Source organism: Enhydra lutris, unplaced genomic scaffold, assembly GCF_002288905.1.
Source record: "Enhydra lutris kenyoni isolate GAN:26980312 unplaced genomic scaffold, ASM228890v2 scaffoldscaffold21, whole genome shotgun sequence".
Lineage (NCBI taxonomy): Eukaryota > Metazoa > Chordata > Mammalia > Carnivora > Mustelidae > Enhydra > Enhydra lutris.
The window spans coordinates 27,956,496-27,983,563 of NW_019154105.1; the positions used below are offsets into that span (position 1 = coordinate 27,956,496).

At 45.2% G+C, this 27,068-nt stretch overlaps 2 protein-coding genes across 4 annotated transcripts in view; one reads left to right on the forward strand and one right to left on the reverse strand.

Moving 5' to 3' along the window:
- LOC111148913 (FRY like transcription coactivator) overlaps positions 1-18,489 on the forward strand; it is a 262,986-nt gene extending 244,497 nt beyond the window's left edge. For 2 of the 3 annotated variants that reach the window (XM_022505700.1, XM_022505702.1), the window contains 7 exons: positions 824-1,031; positions 2,958-3,107; positions 4,415-4,513; positions 9,892-9,960; positions 14,518-14,628; positions 15,870-16,060; positions 16,580-18,489. In XM_022505700.1, coding sequence (XP_022361408.1) covers positions 824-1,031; positions 2,958-3,107; positions 4,415-4,513; positions 9,892-9,960; positions 14,518-14,628; positions 15,870-16,060; positions 16,580-16,838 — 1,087 coding nt within the window. In that variant the 3' untranslated portion in view covers positions 16,839-18,489. Of the gene's footprint in view, positions 1-823; positions 1,032-2,957; positions 3,108-4,414; positions 4,514-9,891; positions 9,961-13,743; positions 13,762-14,517; positions 14,629-15,869; positions 16,061-16,579 lie in introns of all 3 variants that reach the window. The other variant, XM_022505701.1, reaches the window with a different exon arrangement.
- Positions 18,490-22,272: 3,783 nt separating this feature from the next.
- LOC111148810 (zygote arrest 1) lies at positions 22,273-26,476 on the reverse strand. Its single transcript, XM_022505625.1, has 4 exons — positions 25,511-26,476; positions 24,142-24,234; positions 23,986-24,060; positions 22,273-22,416 (listed from the first exon to the last, which is right to left on the reverse strand). The coding sequence occupies exons 1-4, from the start codon at positions 26,474-26,476 to the stop codon at positions 22,273-22,275; spliced, it is 1,278 nt and encodes a 425-aa protein (XP_022361333.1).
- Between the last annotated feature and the right edge of the window lie 592 nt (positions 26,477-27,068).

Here is a 27,068-nt window from a genome sequence, read left to right on the forward strand (position 1 = left end):
ACCCAAAGTCAATACCAGAACACTTTACATGTTGTCATCACCAGTTCGGACCTGTTCAATTAAAGGCCTCCAAGATTGATCATTAAAAATGAAAGCATTCTACACGGCGTTATTCACAGAAGTTGCTGGAAATTACTGCAGAGCACTGGCATATTATAGAGCTTGGCTTGTTTTAAGGTGGTTGCTTGAAAGTAAATTTCTAATTCCAAAGATGCTTAGGAGAAGGAACATGGAAACCTGCTTCCTTGTACTTTCTTACAAAGTTTAAGTTGTGTACTTTCTTTTTTTTTTTTTTTAAGATTTTATTTATTTATTTGTTAGAGAGAGAGAGAGCATGAGCACAGGCAGACAGAGTGGTAGGCAGAGGCAGAGGGAGAAGCAGGCTCCCCACCGAGCAAGGAGCCCGATGTGGGACTCGATCCCAGGACGCTGGGATCATGACCTGAGCCGAAGGCAGCCGCTTAACCAACTGAGCCACCCAGGCGTCCCTCTTTTTTTTTTTTTTTTTAAGATTTTATTTATTTATTTGACAGAGACAGAGATCACAAGTAGGCAGAGCAGCAGGCAGAGAGAGAGGAGGAAGCAGGCTCCCTACCTAGCAGAGAGCCCAATGTGGGGCTAGAGCCCAATGTGGGGCTCGATCCCAGGACCCCAGGATCATGACCTGAGCCGAAGGCAGAAGCCCTAACCCACTGAGCCACCCAGGTGCCCCTGTTGTGCACTTTCTAAATCAATGTGTAAATTTGAATAAAAGCAATCAATGTTGGATGACTCAAACTATTTTAGGATAGTATTATGATTACTGTGATATTTGCATTCACAGTCAAGATGAAGACGAGCAAGACGGCTTCCCGGAAGTCCAGACATCCCGTCTACCATCACCGTTTCTTTCTGCCATAATCGCTGCTTTTCAGCCCGTGGCGTGTGATGACGAGGAAGAAGCCTGGCGTTGCCATGTCAACCAGATGCTGTCTGACACCGACGGGTCCTGTGCCGTGTTCACTTTTCACGTGTTCTCCAGGCTGTTTCAGGTCCGGCAGGTTTAAAGTTTTCTGAATTTATATTAACAGTTATGGGTTTTGTTTTGTTTTTTTTTTTTAATCTAAAATCAGTACCTCAAATTCTATTTTCGTTCATTTTTTTATCCAAATTCTGTTCTATTTTTATTTTTCTTAATGTCTCAAATTTTCATCTTCCCACTGCTATTTTTTTTTAAGATTTTATTTATTTATTTGACAGACAGAGATCACAAGTAGGTGAGAGGCAGGCAGAGAGAGAGAGAGGAGGAAGCAGGCTCCCTGCTGAGCAGAGAGACTGATGCGGGGCTCGATCCCAGGACCCTGGGATCATGACCTGAGCCGAAGGCAAAGGCTTTAACCCACTGAGCCACCCAGGCGCCCTCCCACTGCTGTTCTTTAAAAAAAAATCCCGCCCCCCCCGGAGCTCACGGGTGGCGTAGTCTGTTGAGCGACCAGCTCTTGGTTTCGGCTCAGGTTGTGATCTCAGGGTCATGAGAATGAGCCCTGCATTGGACTCCACGCTCAGAGCTGGGTCTGCTTGGGTTTCTATCTCCCTCTCCCTCTCCTTTACCCCTCCCCCCAAAAAATAAATATTTAGAAAAAAATTTTCCCCCAAAGATAGTGATATTACTTAAATTTGTATTGTGACACTGTAGTACTGCCGATTATTGATACAACAACTAGTACAGATATCTCCCCTCAGGCAACTAAAATAAAACTTGAAAGTGATAAAAACTGATAAATTTTCTGCAGTAAGGTGGGCACCATCCAGGATGCCATAAAAAATCAGAAGCATGGTCCCTGCCTTCAAGGGGTTTGCAGTCACTAGCATAAAACAGCTTATAATTAAGTACTCAGTTAATTGGCTGTGTCTCCGCACACCTTAAAAATTTTAGCTAAGATTGCTTCCAATAGTAGGAATAATAACATGAGCTCACCTGTATCGAGCACTCACTGCACGCCTGGCATTGCGCTTAAACGATTTACGTTATTTAATCCCTAGACCAGACCTACCTATGAGATGTAGACTTATTTCTGGCGTTCTGTAGCCAGGGAAACTAAGGCACAGAGAAATGCCAGCTCAGTCATTACGCTCCCGCTTTTCCCCTTGACCCCAGCGAACGCTGCCCATCTTGGAAGACCGAGCTAAGTACATACTCTCAGTGGAGCTTTTCAGCCACTCCAGCCTCCAGTCTCTCCCTCCTGGGGGTTATTTAGTGCTCATGAAATTATTCTGTCCTTTTGCACCGCTACTTGGTTTCCTATTTATGTGTATTTTTTCTTCCCAATGATACTCTGTTTCCTGATGCCTGAGATTGTAGCTTCTGACTTTATTATTGTTAAAGCAGAATGATACCTGTGGATACACATTAACTATTCATATCATTACACCAGTGAAAATGTAGTCTGAGTCACTGAGCACTCACTATGGGTAAGGCACGATCTGTTTTATGTTAATGAATATTCTTGAGTTTTGAGAAGATTGTACCTTCAATGCATCTTTAGGACTTTTAATTAAAGCAGATGGATCCCATAGCCAAGCACAGTAAACTGCATTTACTAAAGGTTTCTTTCAACTAAAACTTTAGAAGAGCTAATTCTTCAGACATGTAAGGACTTTATTTCCAGTGAAGTGCAGCCTGTATTCCTTCTCTCTCCCCTAATGAAAAAAATCTTAGGAATGGAGATGAATGGCATGGATCATTGCTTTCTTTTTTCAGTCATAATGATTTTGTAAATTTTGATCATTTTGTGAAATTAACATTTCCTAATGAGCCTAAACACATGAATTTACAGACCAGTTATTAGAATTCTGTGTATCACTACAATAATAATTTTAAAATAAAATTTGCCCTAACTATAAATTACGCTTCTTAAAGATGAAAAAAAGGCCTTCTTAGGAAACACTAAAAATTTTGTTAATGTTTTTCTCCATAGGCAATTCAAAGAAAGTTTGGAGATCTAACTAATGAGGCAGTCAGCTTTCTTGGTGAGAGCCTCCAGCGCATTGGTGCCAAGTTTAAAAGTTCGCTGGAAGTGATGATGATGTGTTCAGAATGCCCAACAGTCTTCGTGGATGCTGAAACAGTAAGTTCTTCTATAAAGGCTTATTATAAAGACTAAATGTGAATGGCACCAATCAGTAAATGGTCTTTTTTTTTTTTTAAAGACAATTGAGAATTTTGAAGTGTAAAGGTTTATATTTTCAGTTTGACTAAAAATATCTAGCAAAATGTAATTCTAGCATATTATAGGCAGTGACTTGTGACTGTTTCTGATTCTGAGCCCTCACTGTCCTCACCCTTCACAGAGTCCCAGATGGGGAAGCTGGAGAGCCCTACTCTAGACATGGCTACTTCTTTTCCAATTCTTGAGTAAAAGTAGGTAGGAGAGGGCTAGACCTACCCCCGTGAAGAACCCAGAGCTCAGTCCTCCCATTTTGTTTGCAAACATACTCAGAGATTATGTATCAAGATATTTAGAGGGACGCCTGGGTGGCTCAGTTGGTTAAGCGGCTGCTTTCGGCTCAGGTCATGATCCCGGCATCCTAGGATCGAGTCCCACATCAGGCTCCTTGCTCAGCAGGGAGTCTGCTTCTCCCTCTGTCTCTGCCTGCCACTCTGTCTGCTTGTGCTCACTCTCTCTGACAAATAAATAAAATCTTAAAAAAAAAAAAAAAAGATATTTAGAGAGGGGCGCCTGGATGGGTCAGTCGGTTAAGTGTCTGACTCTTGATTTCCGCTCAGGTCATGATCTCTCAGCGTGGTGAGATCAAACCCCACATTGGGCGCCACGCTGGACATGAGCCTGCTTAAGATTCTCCCTCTCTCTTTAAAAAAAAAGAAGGAAAAGAAAAAGATATTTAGAGAATTAAGGTTTAGGAAGCTTTAAGGGTGTTACCTTTAAGATATACACTAGTCTGGCTTGCCATTTCTCACCTGAGGCAGTTCTGGAAAGCATTTGTAGCCATGCTTGTCCTTGCTGGCATCCCTGAAATCCCACTGCATTCATACTGTGTTTCAGTAAAGGGTCAGCCCTTAGTATGGGACAGAATGCAGTAAAGGGACATTGGCACTAAGTTGGGCCAAAAACCAACTAACAGAAATTCCATGGCCCAAAAGTTACCAGTCTCATGACCGTGATCAGAAATGATAACCTGGGGGTGCCTGGGCGGCTCAGTCGGTTGGGCATCTATGTGCCTTTGGCTCCAGGTCATGATCCCAGGGTCCTGAGATCGAGCTCCGCATCGGGCTCCCTGCTCAGCGGGGAGTCTGCTTCTCTCTCTCCTCCCTGCTTGTGTTCTCTCCCTCGCTATCTGTCTCTCTCAAATAATAAATAAAATCTGAAAAAAAGAGAAGAAATGATAACCTGGCTCACTGTTTCTGATTCGACAGCTGATGTCATGCGGTTTGCTGGAAACACTCAAGTTCAGTGTTTTGGAGTTGCAGGAACACCTGGATACATACAATGCTAAGAGAGAAGCAGCTGAGCAGGTCAGTCTCACTTTCCCACGTGAAAAAGTAGCTCGCTTTTGACAATAGAAATGTTAACTTGGCAGCTGAACAACCAAGCTAGAAAAGGGGACCTCTTAGCTCTTGCCTCAGGGTTTTACCGAGAAACGTGGGGCCTCCCTCTGAACTCTCTGTCCGGTGAATTCCCATCGTTGGCTTTTAGAAATCAGCCCTCTAAGAGCTTAAGAACACCCTGGAAAACTATCCACAGGGCAAGTGGGGAGATAAAAGCATTAGTTCTCCGAGAAGGCACTGTGCTGTTGTGATCCAGAAAACGTGTCACCTGTGACAAAGCTGGCATCTTTTTCCCGCGACCTGTATGCGGGCAAGCAGCGGGAGAAAGAGACGTGTGGGAGATTACAGACAGCGCTTGCAAAGAAGTGTTTCTTCTGCTCCCATCAGGCACTGCAAAACAACACTAGTCCTGTTCCCAGAGAGGAAAGGTTTTTTAGTCAGCAGGGGCAAGAAAACTGAAAAGTGTTTATTTTCTCCTTTTCACACAAACTATATGTAGGAGACGTTTTTTTTCCTAGAATAGATAGATCTTTCATTAATTAGTATTAAGTATGTGCCGTGGAGTGCTCACTTGACAGCTCATATACTAAAATTGGAACAGTCCCAAGATTAGCTTAGTCCCTGCGCAAGGATGACACACAGATTCGTCAGGTGGTCCATATTTTGGGGGGTGGGGGGGATATTACTCAGCCATAAAAAAAGAATGAAATCCTGTCATTGCAACGACATGGGTGGACCCAGAGGGTTTTATGCTGGGGGAGATCAGTCAGTCAGAGAAAGACAGTTATCACAGGATCTCACCCGTAAGTGGAATTTAAGAAATAAAACAAATGAGCATAGGGGAAGAGAGAGAGGGAGCAAACCAAGACATAGACTCTTAATTATAGAGAACAAACTGAGGGTTGCTGGGTGGGGGGTGGGCGGGGGATGGGGTAAATGGGTGATGGGGATTGAGGAGGGCACTCGTGATGAGCGCTGGGAGTCGGAAGTGATGAATCACTGAATTCTACACCTGAAACTAGTTTTTGAAAGAAATTTTAATTAAAAATATGTATCTATCACATAAAGGCCTATGAAAAGTATAAAACCTGGCTCTTGTTCCCTTAATATACTGGGCGAGACTATAAAGCACAAACACTATATATGAATAATTAGTAACAGAAGTGAAGGGTCAATGTATAAATAAAAGTACTGGCAGTGAAAGAGACTTCACAGCACTGCGCAGGTCTAACAGACCCGATGCTATACACCGTGATTTCCGAAGCAAGGTCACTTTGGGCCATTAGGAAAACTTCATGGAGTAGAGATCGGACCTTAGGCCTGGACGGATGGTAACTTTAGATTGTGAGATTCTTTCAGGGAAGGAATATGGTATGAGAACATACTAATATTAAGGCTTTCTCCCCTTATAAGGGAGGAGGGAATCTTACATTTGGACTGACGGAGTAATGATAGATGGGTAAAGAGGGAAGAGTTTTCGATGTTGGGAAACTATCGGGCAAGATCTGGTCATCTTACAAATACAGTAGTCCCCCTTATCTGTGGGGGGTACATTCCAAGAGCCCCAGTGGATGCCTGTAACCATAGAAAGTCCCAGAACCTTATTTATACTGTATTTTTCCTGTACATGATAAAGTTTATAAGTAGGCTCAGTAAAAGATTAACAACAATAATAATGGACTGTAAGAGAGGCTGTGTGAAGGTGGTCTCTTTTTCTCTCAAAATACATTATTATATGGGACTCACCCTTCCCGTGATGACGTGAGATGATGCAGTGCCTTCAGGGTGAGATGGAGAGGTGAATGATGGAGGCTCTGTGACGTAGCGTGAGGTGACCATTGACCTTCCAGTGATAGGTCAGAGGAGGATCACTGCTTCCGGGCTGCCATTGACTTTGGGGGACTGAAACCACCCTGCCATGTACATGCTTGTGCTTGTCTTTTGTGTACTTAGGATCGCATATCTGTTGAGTGTCTACGGAGAATTGCTGGGTCATGGGGTAGAACATATGTCCCCCTTTATTAGATTCTGCCATGCGCTTTCCTAAAAGATGCTTCATCAGTTTATATTCCCTGCAGAAGTGTGGACAAGAGCTACTATTGCTTCATATCTTCACCACCACTTGGTATTTCCAGCTTTTAAAATTTTAGTCATGCCGGTGGGTGTGCATGACTTTTTAATGGTATTATTGTGTATTTCCCCTGAGCACCTACTCAAATAGGTATTTTCATTTAGGCATTTTTTGAACTGTGCCTTCAAGTATCTTGTCCATTTTTGGAAATAGGTTATTTATGGCTTTCTTATTGATTTCGAGGAGTTTATTCTAAACACAAGCCTTTTACTGGATGTATTATAAATTTTTTCCCTTCTCTGTGGCTAGCATTTTCACTATTAATAGCATCCTTTGATGAACACAAGTGTTCAGTTTTAATTAAGTCCAAGTTATCCGTCTCTTTTCCGTTATAGTTAGTGCCTTTTGTGTCTTCAGAAATATTTGCCTACCATAGAAGCTGTGATAGATTGCTACTATTAGTGACCTTGATAAATCATGCCTGTGTCCACAGCCTTTTAGAACTTGGCTACATGGAGGCTAGTTTGCCATCTCTGAAGTCTGAGATATCCTTGCCTTTTTCTGACCAGTCACCCAGGCGCCCCCTCCCCCATCTGTTCTTTGTTACCTTTTCTTCCTCTTTTCTTGTCTTGGAACCAAGTTTTTCTTATTGCTCAGGGTTTTTCCCCCCTCTAATAGTTTTTACTATTACAGTATTATAATTAAAATGTTCTTCCATTATTCCTTGAGTCCCCTGAGGGTCATGAGTGAAAGCCTGGGGTGTGCATCAGGACCCCCACCATCCTGGCCGCTAATGACCAGTTCTTCTTTTCAACACGAGGAGACCAGAAATCTCTGCTTGGATTTTTAGCCTCCCAGATGCTGCTGCTTGGTTTTCTAGCCTTGCCTCCCACACGCGTTAGACATTAGAGCAGCAACGTCCCAAGGGAGGCTGCACACAGTTGGGCCCCTTCTCTGCAGTCCCCTTTCCTCCAGCATCCTGGCCCTCAGAACTTCCCTACCTTTGATGACCCTGTTTTCCCAGCTCAGTGAGACCGTGGGCCACACACCCACTATCTGTTCAGAGGCTATCTGTTCAGCCTCTGCCTGAGGAATAAGCAAAGCTTCCAGTGAGCAGATCTCCTGCAGTAAACACTGGAATCTCCACCGGGCTCCCTTTCAGGGCTTTGGTCTAACTCCCTCAGTCCTGGCGGATGGCATTCTGCTTCTGTGGTTGTCCTCGGAGGACTGGCCTTATACAAGCTACTCCATCACGCCCAGCAGCCGAACCTCTCTGTTGTCTTAACCTTCACTTGAGCCTTGAGTAAAGAAACAGTAATGGCAGGGAGACTGACTGGATATGAACTGAAGACATTGTGTACACAGACTACTGTGTCTGGTCCACACTGGCTGGAATCGCGTGGGCCTGTGCTGTCCAGGCCAGTGTGCAGCCATGGGACTGTAGCCTCGGGACATGTCTTTTAACGTGGTGGAAAAAAAAATTAAAGCTCCCAAAATGCTAGATCACTGGGCATACAGTAGAAGAAATCATATTTTCTAAGAATGGGACATTAAATAACTCATTTACTGTTTTTTCTAATTTATTAGTAAACGTGAACAAATTGGACTAGATTAGTGAGGATGATTAAGTATGGATGCATTTTAACATTCTGTATGAATAAATACTGACACATTCTACAGTAGATTTCAGCCGAATGTTCTCGACATTAAGAAGTCTGCTGGATCGCTTCTGACAGTGGCTGCTGGCAGCTGTATCTCGCTAGGAAAGCTTAACATGTTTCCTCAGAGATGCTGTCAAGCCAAAGCCTAAGGGCCTGTGCAGTCTGAGGGACTAGAATAAAAGCAACATAAGGTCAAAGAACTGTTTTGAAATAACTGAGAGGTCTAATTTTCATTCTCTGCGTGTAGAACATTCAGCTACAGTTGAGCATTTTAAGATTTTTTTTTTTAATTTATTTATTTGGCAGACAGATCACAAGTAGGCAGAGAGGCAGGCAGAGAGAGAGGGGGAAGCAGGCTCTGAGCAGAGAGCCCGATGTGGGGCTCGACCCCAGGACCCTGAGATCATGACCCGAGCTGAAGGCAGAGGCTTAACCCACCAAGCCACCCAGGCGCCCCCAGTTGAGCATTTTAAATGCCTGGTAGTACTGAGACATTTCAGAGTGCATCCTTAATGTAGCGAGTAGTTTCTCTCAAAGTCTTAATTTCTTATAGATATATTAGTTTTATGCTTAATCTAGCACATACGTAAAGACCCAGACATTAAGAATATCGAACTGCCGGGGCGCCTGGGTGACTCAGTGGATTATAAGCCTCTGCCTTCGGCTCAGGTCATGATCTTAGGGTTCTGGGATCAAGCCCCACATCGGGCTCTCCGCTCAGCGGGGAGCCTGCTTCCCTTCCTCTCTCTCTCTGCCTGCCTCTCTGCCTACTTGTGATCTCTGTCAAATAAATAAAATCTTAAAAAAAAAAAAAAAATATCGAACTGTCAAAACCCAGGGCTTCACTTGGAGGCTCTCAGCTTTTACTTCAGCTCGGACATTCCACGAGCCCCACACTTTTCCCCACTAAACTACAATACTGTTATGTTATTTTTATTTGACCAAGGAAAGGATACCTTAAATAAATCCCCAACTTTAGGAAAAGCCCGTGGATGAGGGGGAAAAAACCACATGTGGCTTCTGGATCCAATATTCTTTGGAGATAACATGTTTGTCATTCATTAATGTCCAAAAGGAAGAAAAGGGAAAAGAAGTAAAAACAAGATTTAAAATGGATTTTGGTTTCTGTTTCACTAATTAAAACGGACACCAGTCTTCTGAGAATTACACTTCTGATAAGCAAACCGACCTGCTTAATTTGAAGTTGCTTTTATTAAATTGTGCCTCCGGAGGGAAGCACGTCTTTTATTGCCCCATCTTACGTTAGACACAGGTCAGGTATAGGTTGAGAAGATTTCCAATAAAATCTGCAAAATGAAGGCTGCTGTTTACTGACTGAAAAGGAGCGCCAGGCGTCCCTGGAAGAGAAGACGCTTTATTGCATTTCTGTGAGCGAAGCCCGAGTGTGTGTGTCTGCTTGTACTTAACAGCACTGCCCTGCTCTGGGCCACTGCGCATAATCAGGCTCAAGTGGAGACTGAAGTATCGGTCTATAACCAATCCCAGAACTTCAAGTTCACTTGTAAAGTGATTTTTATACACACAGGCTGTTTTATTACCAGTTTCATGGTGCGCTGTACAATCACTGTGTTAAAATTTACTTATTTCTTTAGTGGTTAGACAACTGTAAGAGGACATTTGGTGCCAAAGAAGACCTATACAGGATAAACACAGAAGCCCAGGTAAGTCTTCTCTGCTTCGTTTTGCTGTATTTCTAGATCAGGTAAAATGAAGTGTGTGCGTGCGCAGAGGTCCCTGCTTGATAATCCTAGAATTAAAATTTATAACACTTTTCATTTTTGTTATCAGAACCATCTTGGTCAAAGTTGGGTTCAATGAGATATTGGCTTAGTAATGAAAAATGCACTTTAATAAAAATGAACCACCAGCTTGGGACTGCAGCTTAATAACATTCAGCAGATAAGCTTGATGGGTATCTGGGCAGCCCAGGTTAGACCGTACTTGCTGCATCTGCCTCTTCAAAAAATGTTTGTTCTGCATTAGTATTCTGCAGATCAATTGGTCGGGAAAGCAAACCCGAGAGTAATGTTAGATACATTCATGGTGGCCTTTCTAAAGGTGAAATTCTGAGATTGGATAAATTATAACTTTTGTATAGCATGAAAGTAAAAGTAAAATATTTTCTTCAAGTACATATATATAACACATTACGTTAAATGAGGATAAATTAGGCCCTACAAATTATTCTAATAGGAATGAATATAGCATCCTATGGGGAAAATGCAATCATCAGTTAAAATTAACGACGTCTGCATTGACATCAGAATTCCAGGCTTTTTCAACATTGGTTACGCTGTTACTCATTTCTAGTCACTGTAAAAGCTATTGTACTATTATAACTTGAAGTTTTTTTAAAAAAACTGAAATGTTGAGAAAATAACAGGATACATTTCACATTCAGTATCTCTGTCCTTACAACTGTGTCTCATAGATGCTATTATTATCCCCATTTTGCAGATGAGGAAGCTGAGGCTCAGAGAAGTCAATGTATCTAAAATCAGTAAGAAAAGAGAGGGGTTCCTGGGTGACTCAGTGGGTTAAAGCCTCTGCCTTCAGATCAGGTCATGATCCCAGTGTTCTGGGATCGAGCCCCTCATCATGCTCTCTGCTCAGTGGGGAGCCTGCTTCCACCTCTCTCTCTCTCTCTCTGCCTGCCTCTCTGCCTACTTGTGATGATGATCTCTCTGCCTGTCAAATAAATAAATAAAATCTTTAAAAAAAAAAAAAGAGAGAGAGAGAGAGACAATTAAGATTTAATCTAGGCGGGCTGACTCCTAATCCTGCGCTGTGTTACAAGGAAATGGTCAGATGACCTGTGTAAAGAAAGAAACATAGGAAAATGAGGAATTAACTCTAAACTAGAATTGGAGCCTTTGGTTTTATCTTCACCACTGTTTAACTGCATGGCTTGAGTATGTAACATAAACTCCTTTTTTCCTACATAAGTTAGATGATTAGACGAAGTGATTTCTTACATTTCTCTGCCTTGAAGAAAATGAGTTCCATCTGCAAGAGTCTAAGTCAGTTAATATAGCTCAAGGCTTTCGACTAAGTGAAAACGGAAAACTGTACATTTTAGAATTTCATTTATATCTTCTCTCTCCTTTTACATTCAGCTCCTTGAGATTGGGGACACCTGTTACACATTACTAGTATCTGTCCCTGTGTATGAAAATTCTTTTGCATAATAAATACTTATAAATGAAAAAAATATACCTGCCAACTTCAGTATACTGAATATCAAGAATTTCAAATCTGGAAAGTTGGCATATTTAAAGTAACTTCCGGTAATTCAGAGCTACACGATTAACTACATGTGTGTTATCTCCTACAGTTGTGACCAGAGATTGATTTGAGAGAGGGAGAGAGCAAGCAGTGGAGGGGCAGAGGGAAAGGGAGAGAGTCTCAACTCTCAGGCAGACTCCCTCCGGAGCCCGACATGGGGCTCAGTCTCATGACCCCAAGATCATGACCTGAGCTGAGAAACAAGAGTCGGGTGCTTAACTGACTGAGCCACCCGGGCACCCCATCATGATTTCTTTTCCATTACATCCCAAAGTAGATGCTATGAGTGTATGCATCTAGAGCTGGTTCCATTTTTTCGGCTACTAGAAGTGAGAAAAAGTATTTGAAACTCAAGTGGTTGTTAGTTTCCATATAAAACTGTATAAAGCAGAACCTCAAATTTAGATATGCTAAAATGTTTGACATTGGATTATGCTCAACTAATAATTCACGGAATGACTATCCACGTATGCATAAGGAAGCAGAATGGAGCCGAAGTTCACCTTTGCTTAGAAAATCCATTCTAAATGGATAGGAATGTTACATAAACAGTCCTTCAGAGGACACGGTTTAGAAAAGCAGACTTCAAAGGAAATTTTAGAAGCAATATTTACATCGTAACAATTGCCATTTGAATTAGAAATCATTCTTCTCTAGAATGGACCAGAAACTAGGTCCAAGTGGCTATATTTTTTTTTTAAGATTTTATTTATTTGACAGAGAGAGATCACAAGTGGACAGAGAGGCAGGCAGAGAGAGAGGGGGAAGCAGGCTCCCTGCGGAGCAGAGAGCCCGATGTGGGGCTCGATCCCAGGACCCTCAGATCATGACCTGAGCTGAAAGCAGAGGCTTAACCCACTGAGCCACCCAGGTGCCCCACCTATAGATATTTTAATAGAATTTTTTTTTTATTTATCTGACAGAAATCACAAGTAGGCAGAGAGGCAGGCAGAGACAGAGAGTGGGGGAAGCAGGCTCCCCCACCCAAGTAGAGAGCCTGATGTGGGGCTCGATCCCAGCACCCTGGGATCATGACCTGAGCCAAAGGCAGAGGCTTTAACCCAGGTGCCCCAACAGAATTTTTTTTTTTATTAAAGATTTTTTTATTTTTTTTATTTGACAGACAGATCACAAGTAGGCAGAGAGGCAGGCAGAGAGAGACAGGAGGAGGCAGGCTCCCTGCTGAGCAGAGAACCCGACGCGGGACTCGATCCCAGGACCCCGAGATCATGACCCGAGCTGAAGGCAGAGGCTTTAACCACTGAGCCACCCAGGCGCCCCCAATAGAATATTTTTAAATAGTCCTTAAACTAGATGTTTTGCTCTATATTTTACGTACATCATCTCTTTTGACTCAAACGTAGTTGGGCTGAACTTCTGAAGTTCACTGAAATTGCACTCTGGGATGCATTTCTTTTTTTAAGATTTTTTTATTTTTTATTTGACAGAGATCACAAGTAGGCAGAGAGGCAGGCAGAGAGAGAGGGAAGCGGCTCCCCGCTGAGTGGAGAGCCCGATGCAGGGCTCGATCCCAGGGCCCCGGGATCATGACCTGGGCCGAAGACAGAGGCTTCAACCCACTGAGCCACCAAGGTGCCCCTGGAATGCATTTTAAAACACACCTCTGCGTTTGACATTCTGTGTTCTGACTCCACCAGTTAGGGCAATGTGGGACCTAATTAGTAAGGGTCAGAAGCCTGGACCCACACCAGAGATAATCTTCTCGTGGGTATTTATAAGATCATAATCAAGTTCGTTTCTAAAAACAGTAATTCATGTCTCATTGTCCAATCAGAAATTTTCTACTTTACTGATGGAAATTTTATGACATTTGCTTTTTCTCTTAGATCACTTATACTAGCCAAGTTTCCCTAGATCACATTAGTTCACTTTTGTCCTGTGTAGCTTTCACACAAGAAACAAATTATAGCCTAAAGATAATTTAGTTATTTGTCAAAGAGTTTAAAGTACCCTGGATTGTTACAGTAAGTATATAAAAAGTTTTATCCTGGAAATAGCAAATTTTTCTTTTGGATGCAATTAAATGTTCTTCAGTTTGCCTGGGACATCTGTGACCCTACTTAAAATGATTTCTTACACTAATTCTTGGTCTTTTTCTTCCTTTGTATTTTTTGTGAACCGATCACCTTCTTGCTTAGCAAATGGAAATTCTAGCAGTAAGTGACCTGTCTTAATTTATAGACTTATCCATGTCAGACAAACTGATTTTCATTTGCCATTTGTGACCTAGCAGTGTTTTGTCACGGACTACTTTAAGAGTATGCTTCAGTTCCGCATAGCCCTAATCCATGAAATGTTGGTCCTCTAAAGAGGAGATTTGCTGATACGTGCAACTAGCAGCCACCTTTTTTGTACATCTATAAACTAACAATTTAAACTTAATTTTAAAAATCAAAAGTGCCTATGTTAATTTCATGGTCTCATTTCCATGAGATTACAAGGTTTTGGGGTTTTTTTGTTTTTGTTTTTTTTTTAGAAAAATGAATTCATTTTTAGGTAGGAGATAAGCCTGTGTGACTTTGCTTTGTCACACATTTGTTGATAAATGCTGTGAGATATACATCTCAGTGGGCAAAAGTATTTGCATTTGCCCTTTTCATTACGAATTTCAAGTTAAAGTGAATCCTTTTTAAAGCATTTGATGTTGCCTGCCGAAAAATTCTGACGTGAAAATGTGCTTCTCACTAAATGAATTATGTAACCAACAGTCTTTAAATTTGTATTTTGATCCCAGTTTTCAAAGCATCTTTCCTCAGTTTCACACTGTATTAACTTGCTTACTACAGAGAAATAAATGTCAAGATAATTTTTAACATAATTACTTATAAATTTTTACTGGAAATGTACTGTCTACTCAAACGTCACGGACAGTGGCACCTGAATTTAACGCAGTGTTATTTACTTACCTCTAGGAACTGGAGCTCTGCCGAAGGTTATACAAACTGCATTTTCAGTTGCTGCTTCTGTTCCAAGCCTACTGCAAACTGATCAGCCAAGTAAATACAATAAAAAATGAGCCAGAGGTAAATATTCAGTTCTAACAGGAATTACTGATCCCAGAATATTAAATTATAACACACATATTCCTTGTAGGAGATCTTACATCAAAAGTCACTTAACAGTGAGTCCTTTTTTTCAGAATTGTCATTTTAGAAATGATGTGCTGTTTCGGGACCTGTCAGTAAATAAAACAGCAGACAGCCAGCGGTCTTGAAAGGTTCAAGACCTTCAAGGTCACAGCAACACCAACAGAGCATCTGTAACCAAAAGTCAAGGAAAGCACATCAGCTGAATAAAGACACAGTTAAATTATGAAACTCCCCTAACGTCTTGTCCATATATTTTTGTAGTTTTGGTGACACACATACAGCCTGTCAAAAACACTTTGAATGTTGGAAATCCATGTAGTGAATAGGTTCAAAGACAGTGACTTTAGTTTAGTCTTTTTACCCCCTTATCAAAGCTGATACTGAAACAGGAAATGCCTTTACTTTCATTAATTGGTTAAATCAATTTTAAAAATACATACTGGTTTATATAAAATGCACTGGGTAAATAATCTTTTAAAATATAAAGACTTTCCTTCGCTGTCAAAAAAATTCATAACCTCCCCCCCATAACAGTGAATGACTTTTTTTTTTTTAAGATTTTATTTATTTATTTGACAGAGAGAGATCATAAGTAGACAGAGAGGCAGGCAGAGAGAGAGGAAGGGAAGCAGGCTCCCCGCTGAGCAGAGAGCCTGATGCGGGACTCTATCCCAGGACCCTGAGATCATGACCTGAGCCGAAGACAGCGGCTTAACCCACTGAGCCACCCAGGCGCCCAACAGTGAATGATTTTTACCATCCAAGATGTAATATCACATATTAAAACCAATATAAACATTGGTTACAACTAGTTTTATTACATCATAACATCTATTATAACCTGTTTTTTTTTTTTTCTTCCCTTAAATAACCTCTGTGCCCAATGTGGGGCTCGAACTCACAACCCCAAGATCAAGAGTCACATGCTCCACCAGCTGAGCCAGCCAGGCCCCCCATCACTTGTTCCTTATCAAGAGTATTTAAAGATGACGGTTTGGAAGTCTACTGAATGGAGAACTTGAAATTTTAACTGCCTTTAACTACTAAACTTAACGTTTGCCAGTCTTGAAGAGAAGCTACTCCTATCATCAGACACAACTTTATAGCCAATTAGATGCCCCATGAGTTCTTTAATATACAGATAGATCCTTCTAAGGTATATTTATTTGTTTCAGGTCATCAACATGTCTGAGGAACTTGCCCAATTGGAAAATATCCTCAAAGAAGCGGAGTCTGCTTCAGAAAATGAAGAAATCGACATTTCCAAAGCTGCGCAGACTACTATAGAAACTGCCATTCATTCTTTAATCGAAACCTTGAAAAATAAGGAATTTGTATCAGCTGTGGCACAAGTGAAAGCTTTCAGGTAAAATGGATTTCATACCTCTCCACCTAGACGGACGGGGATTTTACACTGACTGGGTTTGGGCTTTTGATTTCTTGTTTCAATATCACCTCTTTATGAAAGCGTGACTTTGGTTTTTCTATAGTCATCACTGAAATGACACCAGTTTTAGACTTTGTTCACTCTGCTATTTTGGGGGATACATTTGCTCAGATATTAAAACAGATCCTCTGATTCACAAGGAAATTTTGTTACAGGTATTCATTTAAAATGTCGCTGACTTTAACAACTGCTTGAGTCTCAGGACTTAAAATTGTTATTCATTTCAGGGGCGCCCGGGTGGCTCAGTCGTTAAGCGTCTGCCTTCAGCTCGGGTCATGATGCCAGGGTCCTGGGATCGAGCCCTGCCCTGGGCTCCCTGCTCAGCGGGGAGCCTGCTTCTCCCTGTCCCCCTGCTTCTCCCTGTCCCCCTGCTTGTGTTCCCTCTCTCACTGTGTCTCTGTCAAATCTTTAAGAATATACGTATATTGTGTATTTCAGAGCTCTCTGGCCCAGTGACATCTTCGGCAGCTGTGACGACGACCCCGTGCAGACGCTGTTACACATCTATTTCCATCATCAGACGCTGGGCCAGACGGGAAGCTTCGCGGTGACTGGCTCTGACCTGGACATGTCCGAAGCCAGCTACAAACTGATGGAACTTAATCTAGAAATCAGAGAGTCTCTGCGCATGGTGCAGTCCTACCAGCTTTTAGCACAGGCCAAACCGATGGGAAGTCTGGTGAGCACTGGATTCTGAGAAACTTCAGGCATTTCGGGCAGAAACAGAAACGGAAGCTGACGAAGACTATGAACGGGCACCTTTTCTGAGCCCTGCAGTTCACGGATGACTCTTCCTGGTGGCATCCACAAGGCGAGCGAACTAGTGTCCGGCTCTGATCAAGACGGAGAAGGTCGGACGGAATCAAAGATCTGAAGAAAAGAAATCTTAGCGGTTGCCAGTACCTCCCACGAGCAACTGTCTGAAGAAGGCATTTTTTTCTAATTACTTAACCTGTGTGAAAAGAAAAGGGCTAAAAGCGATGCATACAAATACATTACTTTCTGGAGAAAGGGGAGAATTCCCAGACTGTTTGCAATAATGGCCTCTAATACTGAGACCTTGGAAAGCAGGTGACATGAGGCTAAAATCCAGGCTCGTTCATTTTAGCTGAAGACCTGCGCGGCTGCGTGGTTCCCAGCAGCCGGGAGCGTCCTCTGGAGTTGACGCTCAATCATCTACATGAAGATCCTTCCGTCGGATAGATACACACGGACTTATTTGCAAAGACCATTGATTTTTTTCAACACATGGGATGAGGGCGTGGGTGTTTTGTTTCTTAGTCTGTATAAGGGGTTGTGTGTGCGTGAGCTGGGATGTGTGCGTATGTGACAGTCCTATTTCCAAGGTATGGATGTTTGGTGATACCGTGTCGGCATGCCTCAAAGAGGACTGCAAGATTATTTTTGAAGAAATTTTATTTTATTAGATCTAACTCTTCATAGTGTGTAAATGTTAGAACATTTTAATAATATTTTAAAGCTGGGCTTTCCCGGTATTTTGAAAAGAAATAATATATCTGTTAATGTTATTGGAATGCTGCTCAGTTCTCTGATCAGTGCTTACGTTACGATTGTGGATAGCTAACCAAAGTAGATGCCTGCAGAGACTTTAAAAATGTAAAATAAAGATGTATGCTGCCCGTCAGCTATTCTCAGTAGAAAAGTTAACTTATTTTACTCCATAATTATTATAGAAACTGTAAAGATTAAAACCAGTATTGTACATCGGTGCAATGCAGTGTTAGACAAGAACAGGTGTACAAAGCTAAAGAAAAGATTGCGGTCACTGATGGTAGCGTACATGACCTGCGGGCCCCGAAGTCTGCAGAGAATTCAAGAAGAGAGATGCAAACCCATTGTTCTCTGTTCGTGTTCAGGACTCACGTGTTTCACCCAAAAGGAACCTGGGGCTATGGGGGAAAATGAAGGGAAGCCGGAAGACTGACTACCAAAACATGCAATATTCTTACTCCTGTCGAAGCCTGTAGCATAACACGAACTGGATTCTGTCCTTTTCTAAATAGCATTTTGTAAAAGAAATGAATGTAGTCCCACAATTCCTCTGATTTGAAAGGAACACCTTGTATTTTTATAGGCGTCTCTTATCCACTGTGACTTTCTTTTAAACTGGGCTCTGGGATTCCAGAGTTTAGAATGTAGAAATGAAATGCTAATAGCTTTGCCTTTTCTTGGGGGTGTGGACCCTGCCAGAAATGTAATTATGCTCAAGTGCATTAATTGAAGGCACTGTGCAGGCCGTTGGACTGATGACTCGAGTTCTGTCACCTGTAAAATCCAGAACTGGTCACGGCACATTCATGATCACTGTATTTTTTGACCCCGATAAACACACACACACACACACACAGTTATTTTAATGGTGTTCTGGTACTGTAAATGGTGTCCTTTAAATTATTTAATAACTTCGGGTGTGGGGCAGGAAGAGAGGGATGGTGTCCAGAGACACACCACACTTTACATCCTATCCTACCGTCCCCTATTTTCTCACCCTCCTTATATCCTTTTTGTTAAAATAAAAAGCATTGTAGCTGCTGGTTTGTGTTGTATTTTAAGGATGAATGACGAGCATGTGCAGCGTGCAGAAACTTGTCAAATATTATCCTTATCCGCAAACATACTTCCCCTAAGAGGGGGAGAACCAAGTTGAGAACAAATCGGGGTGACTAATTAATTGCCCAAACCAAACCTTTAAACAGTTGAAATTTCCTTTTCATGCTTATGTAGCTCAGTTGATTAATAAGTAAGGTGAAGGGGCGCCTGGGTGGCTCAGTGGGTTAAGCCGCTGCCTTCGGCTCAGGTCATGATCTCAGAGTCCTGGGATCGAGCCCCGCATCGGGCTCTCTGCTCTCTAGGGGAGCCTGCTTCCTCCTCTCTCTCTGCCTGCCTCTCTGCCTGCTTGTGATCTCTCTGTCAAATAAATAAATAAAATCTTAAAAAAAAAAAAAAATAAGTAAGGTGAATACACCTACAGAAAGCAGAAGGCAAATACAAAGTAGGCTTGTACTTTTGCCATCGAGTTTTCCTAAAACCTATACTAGTTTGCCCCTCTGAATCCAGAGTTTGCATTTAGCAAAATATACCAGATGCTTAATTTATTAAATACCATATGTGGTTCCAGACAGAGCTGTTTGTGCTCATACGACCTTTCTCTTTTGCCCACCAAGTTGATCATTAGTAAGCTTGTACAATAACACCAAGAGAAAAGCTCCGGCAGTCTTTTCATTCTGCTTCTAAAATAGAAGCCCAAAGTTTTTTTTTTTTTGTTTTGTTTTTGAAACACAATTTAAAAAATATTTTCTTCTTTTAGTGATATAACACAGGGGGTATAGTACAACCCAAACAATCTACCATAAATTTAGGAAATAGCCATTCTCTTGGAACAAACTCACCAAAGCCAGAGTAAGTTTTCCTTATTTAGGTCCCGGAGTGCTGCTCTCACACCATGCCGGCATATTCTAAATGAAAAGAAAGAAGATACCAGAATCAATGTAATTATAATTGTACTTCGAGACATTTAAAATACTTTTCAAAGTAATGCACGCTTGCCTTAGAATCACTGGACACCCAGAGATAATGTATCCTGGGGATTTCCTTCTAGTCATAATGTCTGCCTTGCCACCTGCCTCCTCCACACACAATTCCCTTTGTAGAGTGTGACAGTGCTAATTCCCAAAATGTTGTCACAACTTTTAGAATATTTTTGTGCCACTTTGTGCAATACACACTAGGTAAAACCTACTTTGGTCCTTGCTTTCCTCAACTGTAAAACGTTAGCTGCTCTGTTAGGAAAAGTAATGGCAGGCTCTCTAGTTTGAAGAATGATTTAACTACCCATATTAATAGACTTGGGACTCTTTAGCAGGTATAGTTTTATGGTTCCCTCATTAAGTGTTTACTTGTTTACATGTTTGCATGCCACGAGTCAAGTAAGTTTCCTTTCCCTGTCCCTCCCTTCAACCAAATCTGTAGGAACAGGTGTTCGATCACCTTCCCCTACACCTAGAGTGGTCATTCAGCTCTTTGGTCCTACCACCATTTTATCTGATCTTTGCAAGTCTCCTTACTGGTTTACAGGCAGCCACTGTGATTATTTCTTTTTGAAGGTAAATCTGTGTCCTACCACAGCTTTAACACCTTTTAGTGAATTCAAATGGCAAAGACCAGTCAGTCCTCAGGGAAAGTCTAAAAAGTCCTCCTAGTCTACGCCTACCAGTGTCATTTGCCATCATGCCCATCCCTGTCCCCCAGAGTATTTGACTACTTTGGTTTCCTTCTGGTTTGGTCTACCACTGGGCCTTTGCACAGGTTACCTTGGTCTGAAAACTTTCTCCTTCCCCTCTTCACCTAAGTTCTCCCAAACTTCAGGCTAGCCCAAGTGTCATTTTCCAGGCGAGCCTTCTCTGACCTCCCTAAATCTGACCCTCCATTATAGGGCCCTGAGTAGCTCTTGTGTGACAAACTCCATGTTACCTGTTTTTAATGTAGAAAAGAACGGCCATCTACTCACTACACTGGAAGCTCCAGGAGGGCAGAGCCACACCTGTTTTCCTGAAGTAGAAGGCTGACTCAAGCAGTAGTTCCCATACTTTCATTCCATAAGCAACACCCAGGATGCTTGCTGAAATGCTTCACCCCAGACAGTGATTTGGGAAGGACAGGGGCCTCGGAATCTGTTTTTACAAGCACCTTCCCCGGTTCATGTGGATGCACAGGGGACTTCCCGTTGCTCGAAGGGTTCTAGAGACCTCAGATTCATTTTAGGTTTTTTTTTTTAAGATTTTATTTGACAGAGATCACAAGTAGGCAGAGAGGCAGGCAGAGAGAGAGGAGGAAGCAGCCTCCCCGCTGAGCAGAGTCTGATGTGGGGCTCGATCCCAGGACCTTGAGATCATGACCTGAGCCGAAGGCACAGGCTTAACCCACTGAGCCACCTGGGCACCCCTTTAGGTTCTTTATGCCTTACATTTGTCTACACCCACGCATCCAAGATGTTAACAGACATTTCCGCATACTTTCCTCTAAAGTCGCAAGGGTTAACTTTAATGGGAGGATTAGAAAATTGGGAGGCATAACTGGCACCTGGTTCCAGTTAATGGGGTTCCTGTAACTATTAAACCAGTAACCCTCAACTCTGATACCGTTAAAATCCTGAGGCTCTAGACAACATGCCATCCCCGACCAGGAGAGCTCTGGGAGCAGGGCCTTCATGCTCTCTTGGCCATCATGTGGGAAGCTAGCAGGCACGGACAGGGTGAGAATTCCTGGGTTCGTCTGCAGTTACAGAAGTGCAAGACAAAAAGCCAGCCCATAGCAGTCTGTTAACTAACTTGAAATCTTTACATTTAGAAGGCCCATTTGAGTTACCACCTGAAGTCCAGATGATGAAGTTAACAGCTTAAAGAAGCTGCCCTTCGCCACCCTGTTCTAGTCCCCACCTGTAGCCTCTCTGTGAAATGGTCCGTGTAGTTCCCAGCCTCCCCCTCCACAGCCACCAGCTGCTCGGGAGCAACCCAGAGGCAGAACCCTCACTCTCAGGGTGCCTGGGTGGCTCGTCATTAAGCATCTGCCTTCGACTCAGGTCATGATCCCAGCATCCTGGGATTGAGCCCCGAATCGGGCTCCCTGCTCGGTTGGAAACCTCCTTCTCCCTCTCCCACTCCCCCGGCTTGTGTTCCCTCTCTTGCTGTCTCTCGCTCTGTCAAATAAATAAAATCTTAAAAACAAAACAAAAAAAACCCAAAACCCTCACTCTCTTCATACATCAAGGCTGGGCTCTGCCTCCACCTCACTGGGAAGAATGTTACTTTAATGGTTAGGTGGCTTTTCATTCAATCACCCTCTTGCTGGAAGCTGCGGCCCTATAGCCACACGTAAGCAGTAAACCTCACAGTGACTGATGCAGACAGAAAAGTGCTCCTAAACTTTAAAAAAAAAAACCTTATGCCATTTATCGTTTTTGCAGTACTTTTATTTGAAGGCTTTATCAAAAATACAGCCTTTCATGAAGTATTTTTGAGAAGGGAGAGGCAGAAAGGAGCGTAGAGAAAAGCTAACGTGTCTGCTCCGTTAGCTCACGTTCAAGTAGGACCATTTCTTTTTTTTACATTCATTTAAATGATATACTTGAAGCTGAAAGTGCTGTCACAGGACAGGCGTTTGCCTTTGCATCTCCCACACAAATCTTGACGATGGGGCCTTTTAGGGTCAACATGGCGAACTTTTACAGTGCAGGAGCATCTAGTCTGTTTACAATTCTGCAAAACCAAAGTGAGAAGCACAGGAGATAAGCCTGTGGGGACGTCCTCAAACTTCCAAGTTATTTTTCTAGTCCATTCGAATACTTACGGAATGCACTCTAAACAAGGCCCTGGGCTGATTTTGCTCTGTCTGCGCCCCTCCAGCAAGGACAGGATAGGAATAAAGGGTGCTTAACCAGGTGCTCGTGCTCTCATGTTGTGTAAGAGTCAGTGTTGACTTGTGAAGTTGCTTTTTGAAACACCATTAAAGGGAAATCTTTCTGCCCTTAAAGAGTGGAGAAGAATCCGCCAGGGCAGGGGAGTTGGATAAGGAAAGCTAGGAGAGGAGACTAGCTACTAGCCTGGAGTCCATGGACGTGAACCTGCCTCCCACACACACACCTGCTGCAAATGACCTTAAGCGGATGCCAAAAGCAAAGCAGCACCCCCGGAGCCGGGAGCAGCGTGGTCAAGGCATCCTACTTTATTTAGAACCTGACCCTACTCTGCCTTCATCTAAGGCAGGCTAAACCGTTTTCTCCATACTTGGGTTTTCTCTTCCTACCCTAGCCAGTAAGGCCTCCAATGTCCAACTTGAGGAAAGTGCATGGATTAGGCTTGTTAGCTAAGACATCAGGCTCCGCTACTGAGGGCTAACACGTCATCACCTCAGGGTCCCAGGATCGAGCCCCACATCGGGCTCCTCTGCCACCACCCGCCCCCTGGCTTGTGCTCGCTCTTTTTCTCAAATAAAATCTTTAATAAAATAAGACCTACAGACCATTTATCTCAAAGAAAAAGAAAAGTTTAGTCACTTTTTTCCTTAGATTATCTAACCCTCTTCCCACAGTGCAGTGCTTAGTTTGCTTAGTTAAAAAATGAACCAGCCGAGGGGCTGGGTGTCTCAGTCCTTAAGCATCTGCCTTCAGCTCAGGTCATGATCCCAGCATCCTAGCTAGGATCAAGCCCTGTGTCGGGTTCCCCATTCTGCAGGAAGCCTGCTTCTCCCTCTCCCACTCCCCATGACTTGGGTTCCCTCTCTCTCTTGTACTGTCAAATAAAATCTTTAGAAAAAAAAAAAGTAAACCAGCAATGTCACTCATTAGCCCCATAAAGGTGGGCAGCTTAAATTCACCCTGGAAATCATCCTCCTTTTGCAAGCACTGGGCAAGACTGGAACTTTCAAACTCCATGCTTATCACTAAGTATCCTGACTGTGGGGTGGGCTTCATATAAAGCATTTGGGCAAAACAGGCAGCCTCATGGCAGTAGAAGGCATTCTAGGTTTTTGACCTATTTTCTCCCATCAGAGAACCAGGTAAGGCCAACGTTCTTCCATGTTGCAGGAGGGGGCCAGCATCTCAGGAGGTTAACATAACCAAGACTTGCAAGGACAGAAGGAAACAAGACACCTCCCCACCCAAAGGCCCGGTTTCCCAGTTGAGTAGTACTCTTTCCCCGTTCCCACTGAAAAGCTGTCAAAACCCAGGTAACTAGGAACCTCGCCTCAGGATACATTCAAGAAACTCCACCAAAGCCCTCTTCCAGTTACCCAGTTCAGACACAAAAGGGGAGTATTCGATTTACTTGACAGGTGATATCCTCCACTCGGTAAGGGTTGTAAGACTTCTGACAAGTTCTGCAAAACTGCTTGAAGTAAACCTGTGCAGAGAGAGGAAAAACGTGAAGCAGAGCCCTCTGGACACCTGGGTCAAAAGAGGCCAGTTCCGCAGCGTTTCTTACCTTGCTGGTGCCCTGCACACACCACACGTAAGCACTCTCCCATCGGATGTTGCAGTCCTTGCAGTGGTAGTAGCCGTACTTCTGCTCCAGGAACTGAACAGAGAGACGCCAGGGTTTAACTCACGGGAAATGGGAATTAGCCTTCATTTCACAAACTGGGAAGGGACAGATTTGCTACTTAAAACTGGCAGCCTCCTTCCAGATCATGGAGGAAAGTAGGCTCAAGGTTTTGCCCATTAGTCTCTACAAGGTGGTAATCAGGTGACCTGATGGTTTAATCAAGCGCATAAGCAAGCAGGAGCTAAAAAAGCTCATGTTCCAGATTGGTTTGGTTCTTCAGTTTCCAACAGTGTTAGGCGTCTCAACTGGGGAAAAATCAGAATTCATATTTAACTTGAACTGAAGCTCACGGTCTTATTCTTAAGCTTCTCTTCTCCCCTCCCCGTGAGAAACAGGTGTTTGGAGTTAGGCCTTCAAGCGCTCTCCAAAAGTTCCTGCCAATTCTAGAGCAGTTTCATGGGTGAGCGAACATAGGTCCAGGAAAGTTAGGAGGCAAGCGCACACATGGTTTAAATTACACGCAGCTTCTGGCGAACTTGACTCTCTCCCTCTTTCCTCCCTTGCCCCCAGCAGTCCTGGGCTGACCGTGGGAAAGACCCCAAAGGAGGCCTCCAGCGCTCGGACCACGCCTGCCCTGCACTTCCCTGCCTCACCACTGCCCCGTGCGCACTCAGCGAGGGTGAGCTGACCCACCGCGCCTGCTGCGCTCGGGAAGCAAAACCCAAGGGCCCGGGGCCGTTAGCAATGCTGAGTTTCCGAATAGGGTTTCTAGGAGCTAGAAGAGATCCCAAGGGAGGAACGTCAAGAGCTCTAGCTTCCAGGAGGAGCTTGGGGAATTCGGCCAAGAATCAGGGGAGAGCCGACCAGGACCCCAGTCACTGTTAGGGCTTCTGCCGCACTGAACTCAGACCGGAGAGGGGGACCCGCGGGGAAACGACTCTCCTGCCAGCACGTACCCCTTAGGATGTTCTGCTGCCTATCCCTCCTAGATCGTCCAAATGAGGACTGAACGCCCGACTACACGTCCACGGTCAGGGTTTTGTTGTTTTTAACCGTAAATACGCTCGAAATGCGAGTGTTACCAGGGCCCCCGTCTTACGATCGCCGCCAACCACAACCGGGCGGCACTCGCCGAACTCGGCTGCGGGGAAAGGACGATACCCGGCCGCTGTGCGCGGCCGCGAAAAGGCGCCCGGACGCCGCCCGGGTGCCTCCGCGTGTCGCGCGCAGCCGGGGACGAGGGCCGGGGGAGGCCACACGCTCGGGGCTCCCCCGCGCCCGTCAGCTCCCGCGGCCGCCCGGGCCTCACCTGGAAGCGCGGCCGCTCCTTGGCCTGCTCGGGGCTCCGCGGCGACGGCGTCTCGCCTTCGGCGTCCTGGGCGCGCTCCAGCGGCGGGGGCGGCTCCGGACCCCTGGGCGCGCGCTGCCGGGCCGCCTCGCCTGTCCCGCTGTCCCGCGGCGGCAGCCCGGGCCCAGCGGCCGGCTGCTCCCAGCTCGTCCGCACGGCGGCCTGGGCCCCGGCTTCGTCCTCCTCCTGTTCGGGCCGCGGCCGTCGGGGCGCCTTCCTCGCCGACGCCTCTCCCTCCTCCGGGCCTCGGGGCCTCGCAGGCGGCGGCCTTCGCTCTCCCTCCGGCGCCGCGGGCCTCTGCTCCCCGGCCGTGCCGTCGGCGCCTTCCGGGAAGGTGGTGAGGCGGCGCGAGGCCACGGGCGAGTACACGGCGACGGTGCGCTGGAAGCGTACGGGCCGCGGGGCGCCGCTCGGGGGGCTGCGCTGCTCGGGGCCCCGGCGCGCCGGCTGCGGGGACGCAGAGCCGCCGCCCGCCCCCGCCGCACCCTCGAGGCCCGGGCCGACTGGCGCCGCGGGGTCGCGGGTCCTGCGCAGCAGCGTGCGCCGCCCCAGCGAGCACTGCACGGAGGCGTCGCGGCGCGGGTTCACCTGCACGGCCACGTCCCGGCTGCCCGCCCTGCGGGGCGGCGCGCCCAGACCCGGGCCTACCTGCGACAGCAGGGCCATGAGCTGCGCCCGCTGGTAGCTGTCGAAGTACTCGGCGGCCGTCAGCTGCCCGCAGCCGGGGAAAGACGACGCGGCCGCCCCGGCCGAAGAGGAGGACGAGGAAGAGGATGCGGGAGCACAGCCCCCGCCCCGGTGCCGCCAGCCACCCCCGCCGGCCGCGCCCTTGCCCTTGGCGGCCGGAGGGTAGGGGTACGGGTACGAGTAGGGGACGCACGCCGGGTACATGTAACCGTCCAGCACCTCATCCCCCAGGGCAGCCATAAGCGCAGCCCGGGCCGCTCCCGCCGCCGCCCTGCCCTAAATAGGCAGCCGAGCGGAGGCAGCCAGCCGCCCACCCCACCGCCGCTCCCCGCGCTGCGCGGCCCCCCGCACCCTGCCCGTCACCCCCTCGAGTCCCGGAGTCCCCGCCTAGGTGGCCTGGCCCAGACCTTCTCTGCGTGGAGCTTTTCCACACCCGGAGGTCCGCACAGATACCCTTAGGGGATCGGGAAAGACTGCTTCCTTTGTGATGCAAGAACTGATTTGCAAGTAAGCTCGCCCGAGGTGAAGCGGGTCCCAACAAAAGGGCGCAATCACCGGGATTAGCGGGGCCAGGTGGTCCCCATGTCTGGATGATTCCAGGTGTCTGCACTGCTGGGGAAGCTGAGGCGAAGCTGGGGGCCTCTGTCAGGCTAGTGAGCCAAAGGCAAAGGTTTGGGGTAACAGCTTTGGGTGTGTTACCTATGATCTCAGATTCTGGTCTAATTATCTCAGAACTGCTCTGAAAGTCCACACCTTGCACCCTTTCGGGAACTCCCGAGGGAAAGCACTCTAAGGTACCCACATCTAAGCTAATTGTTTTCTCTCCTGGAGC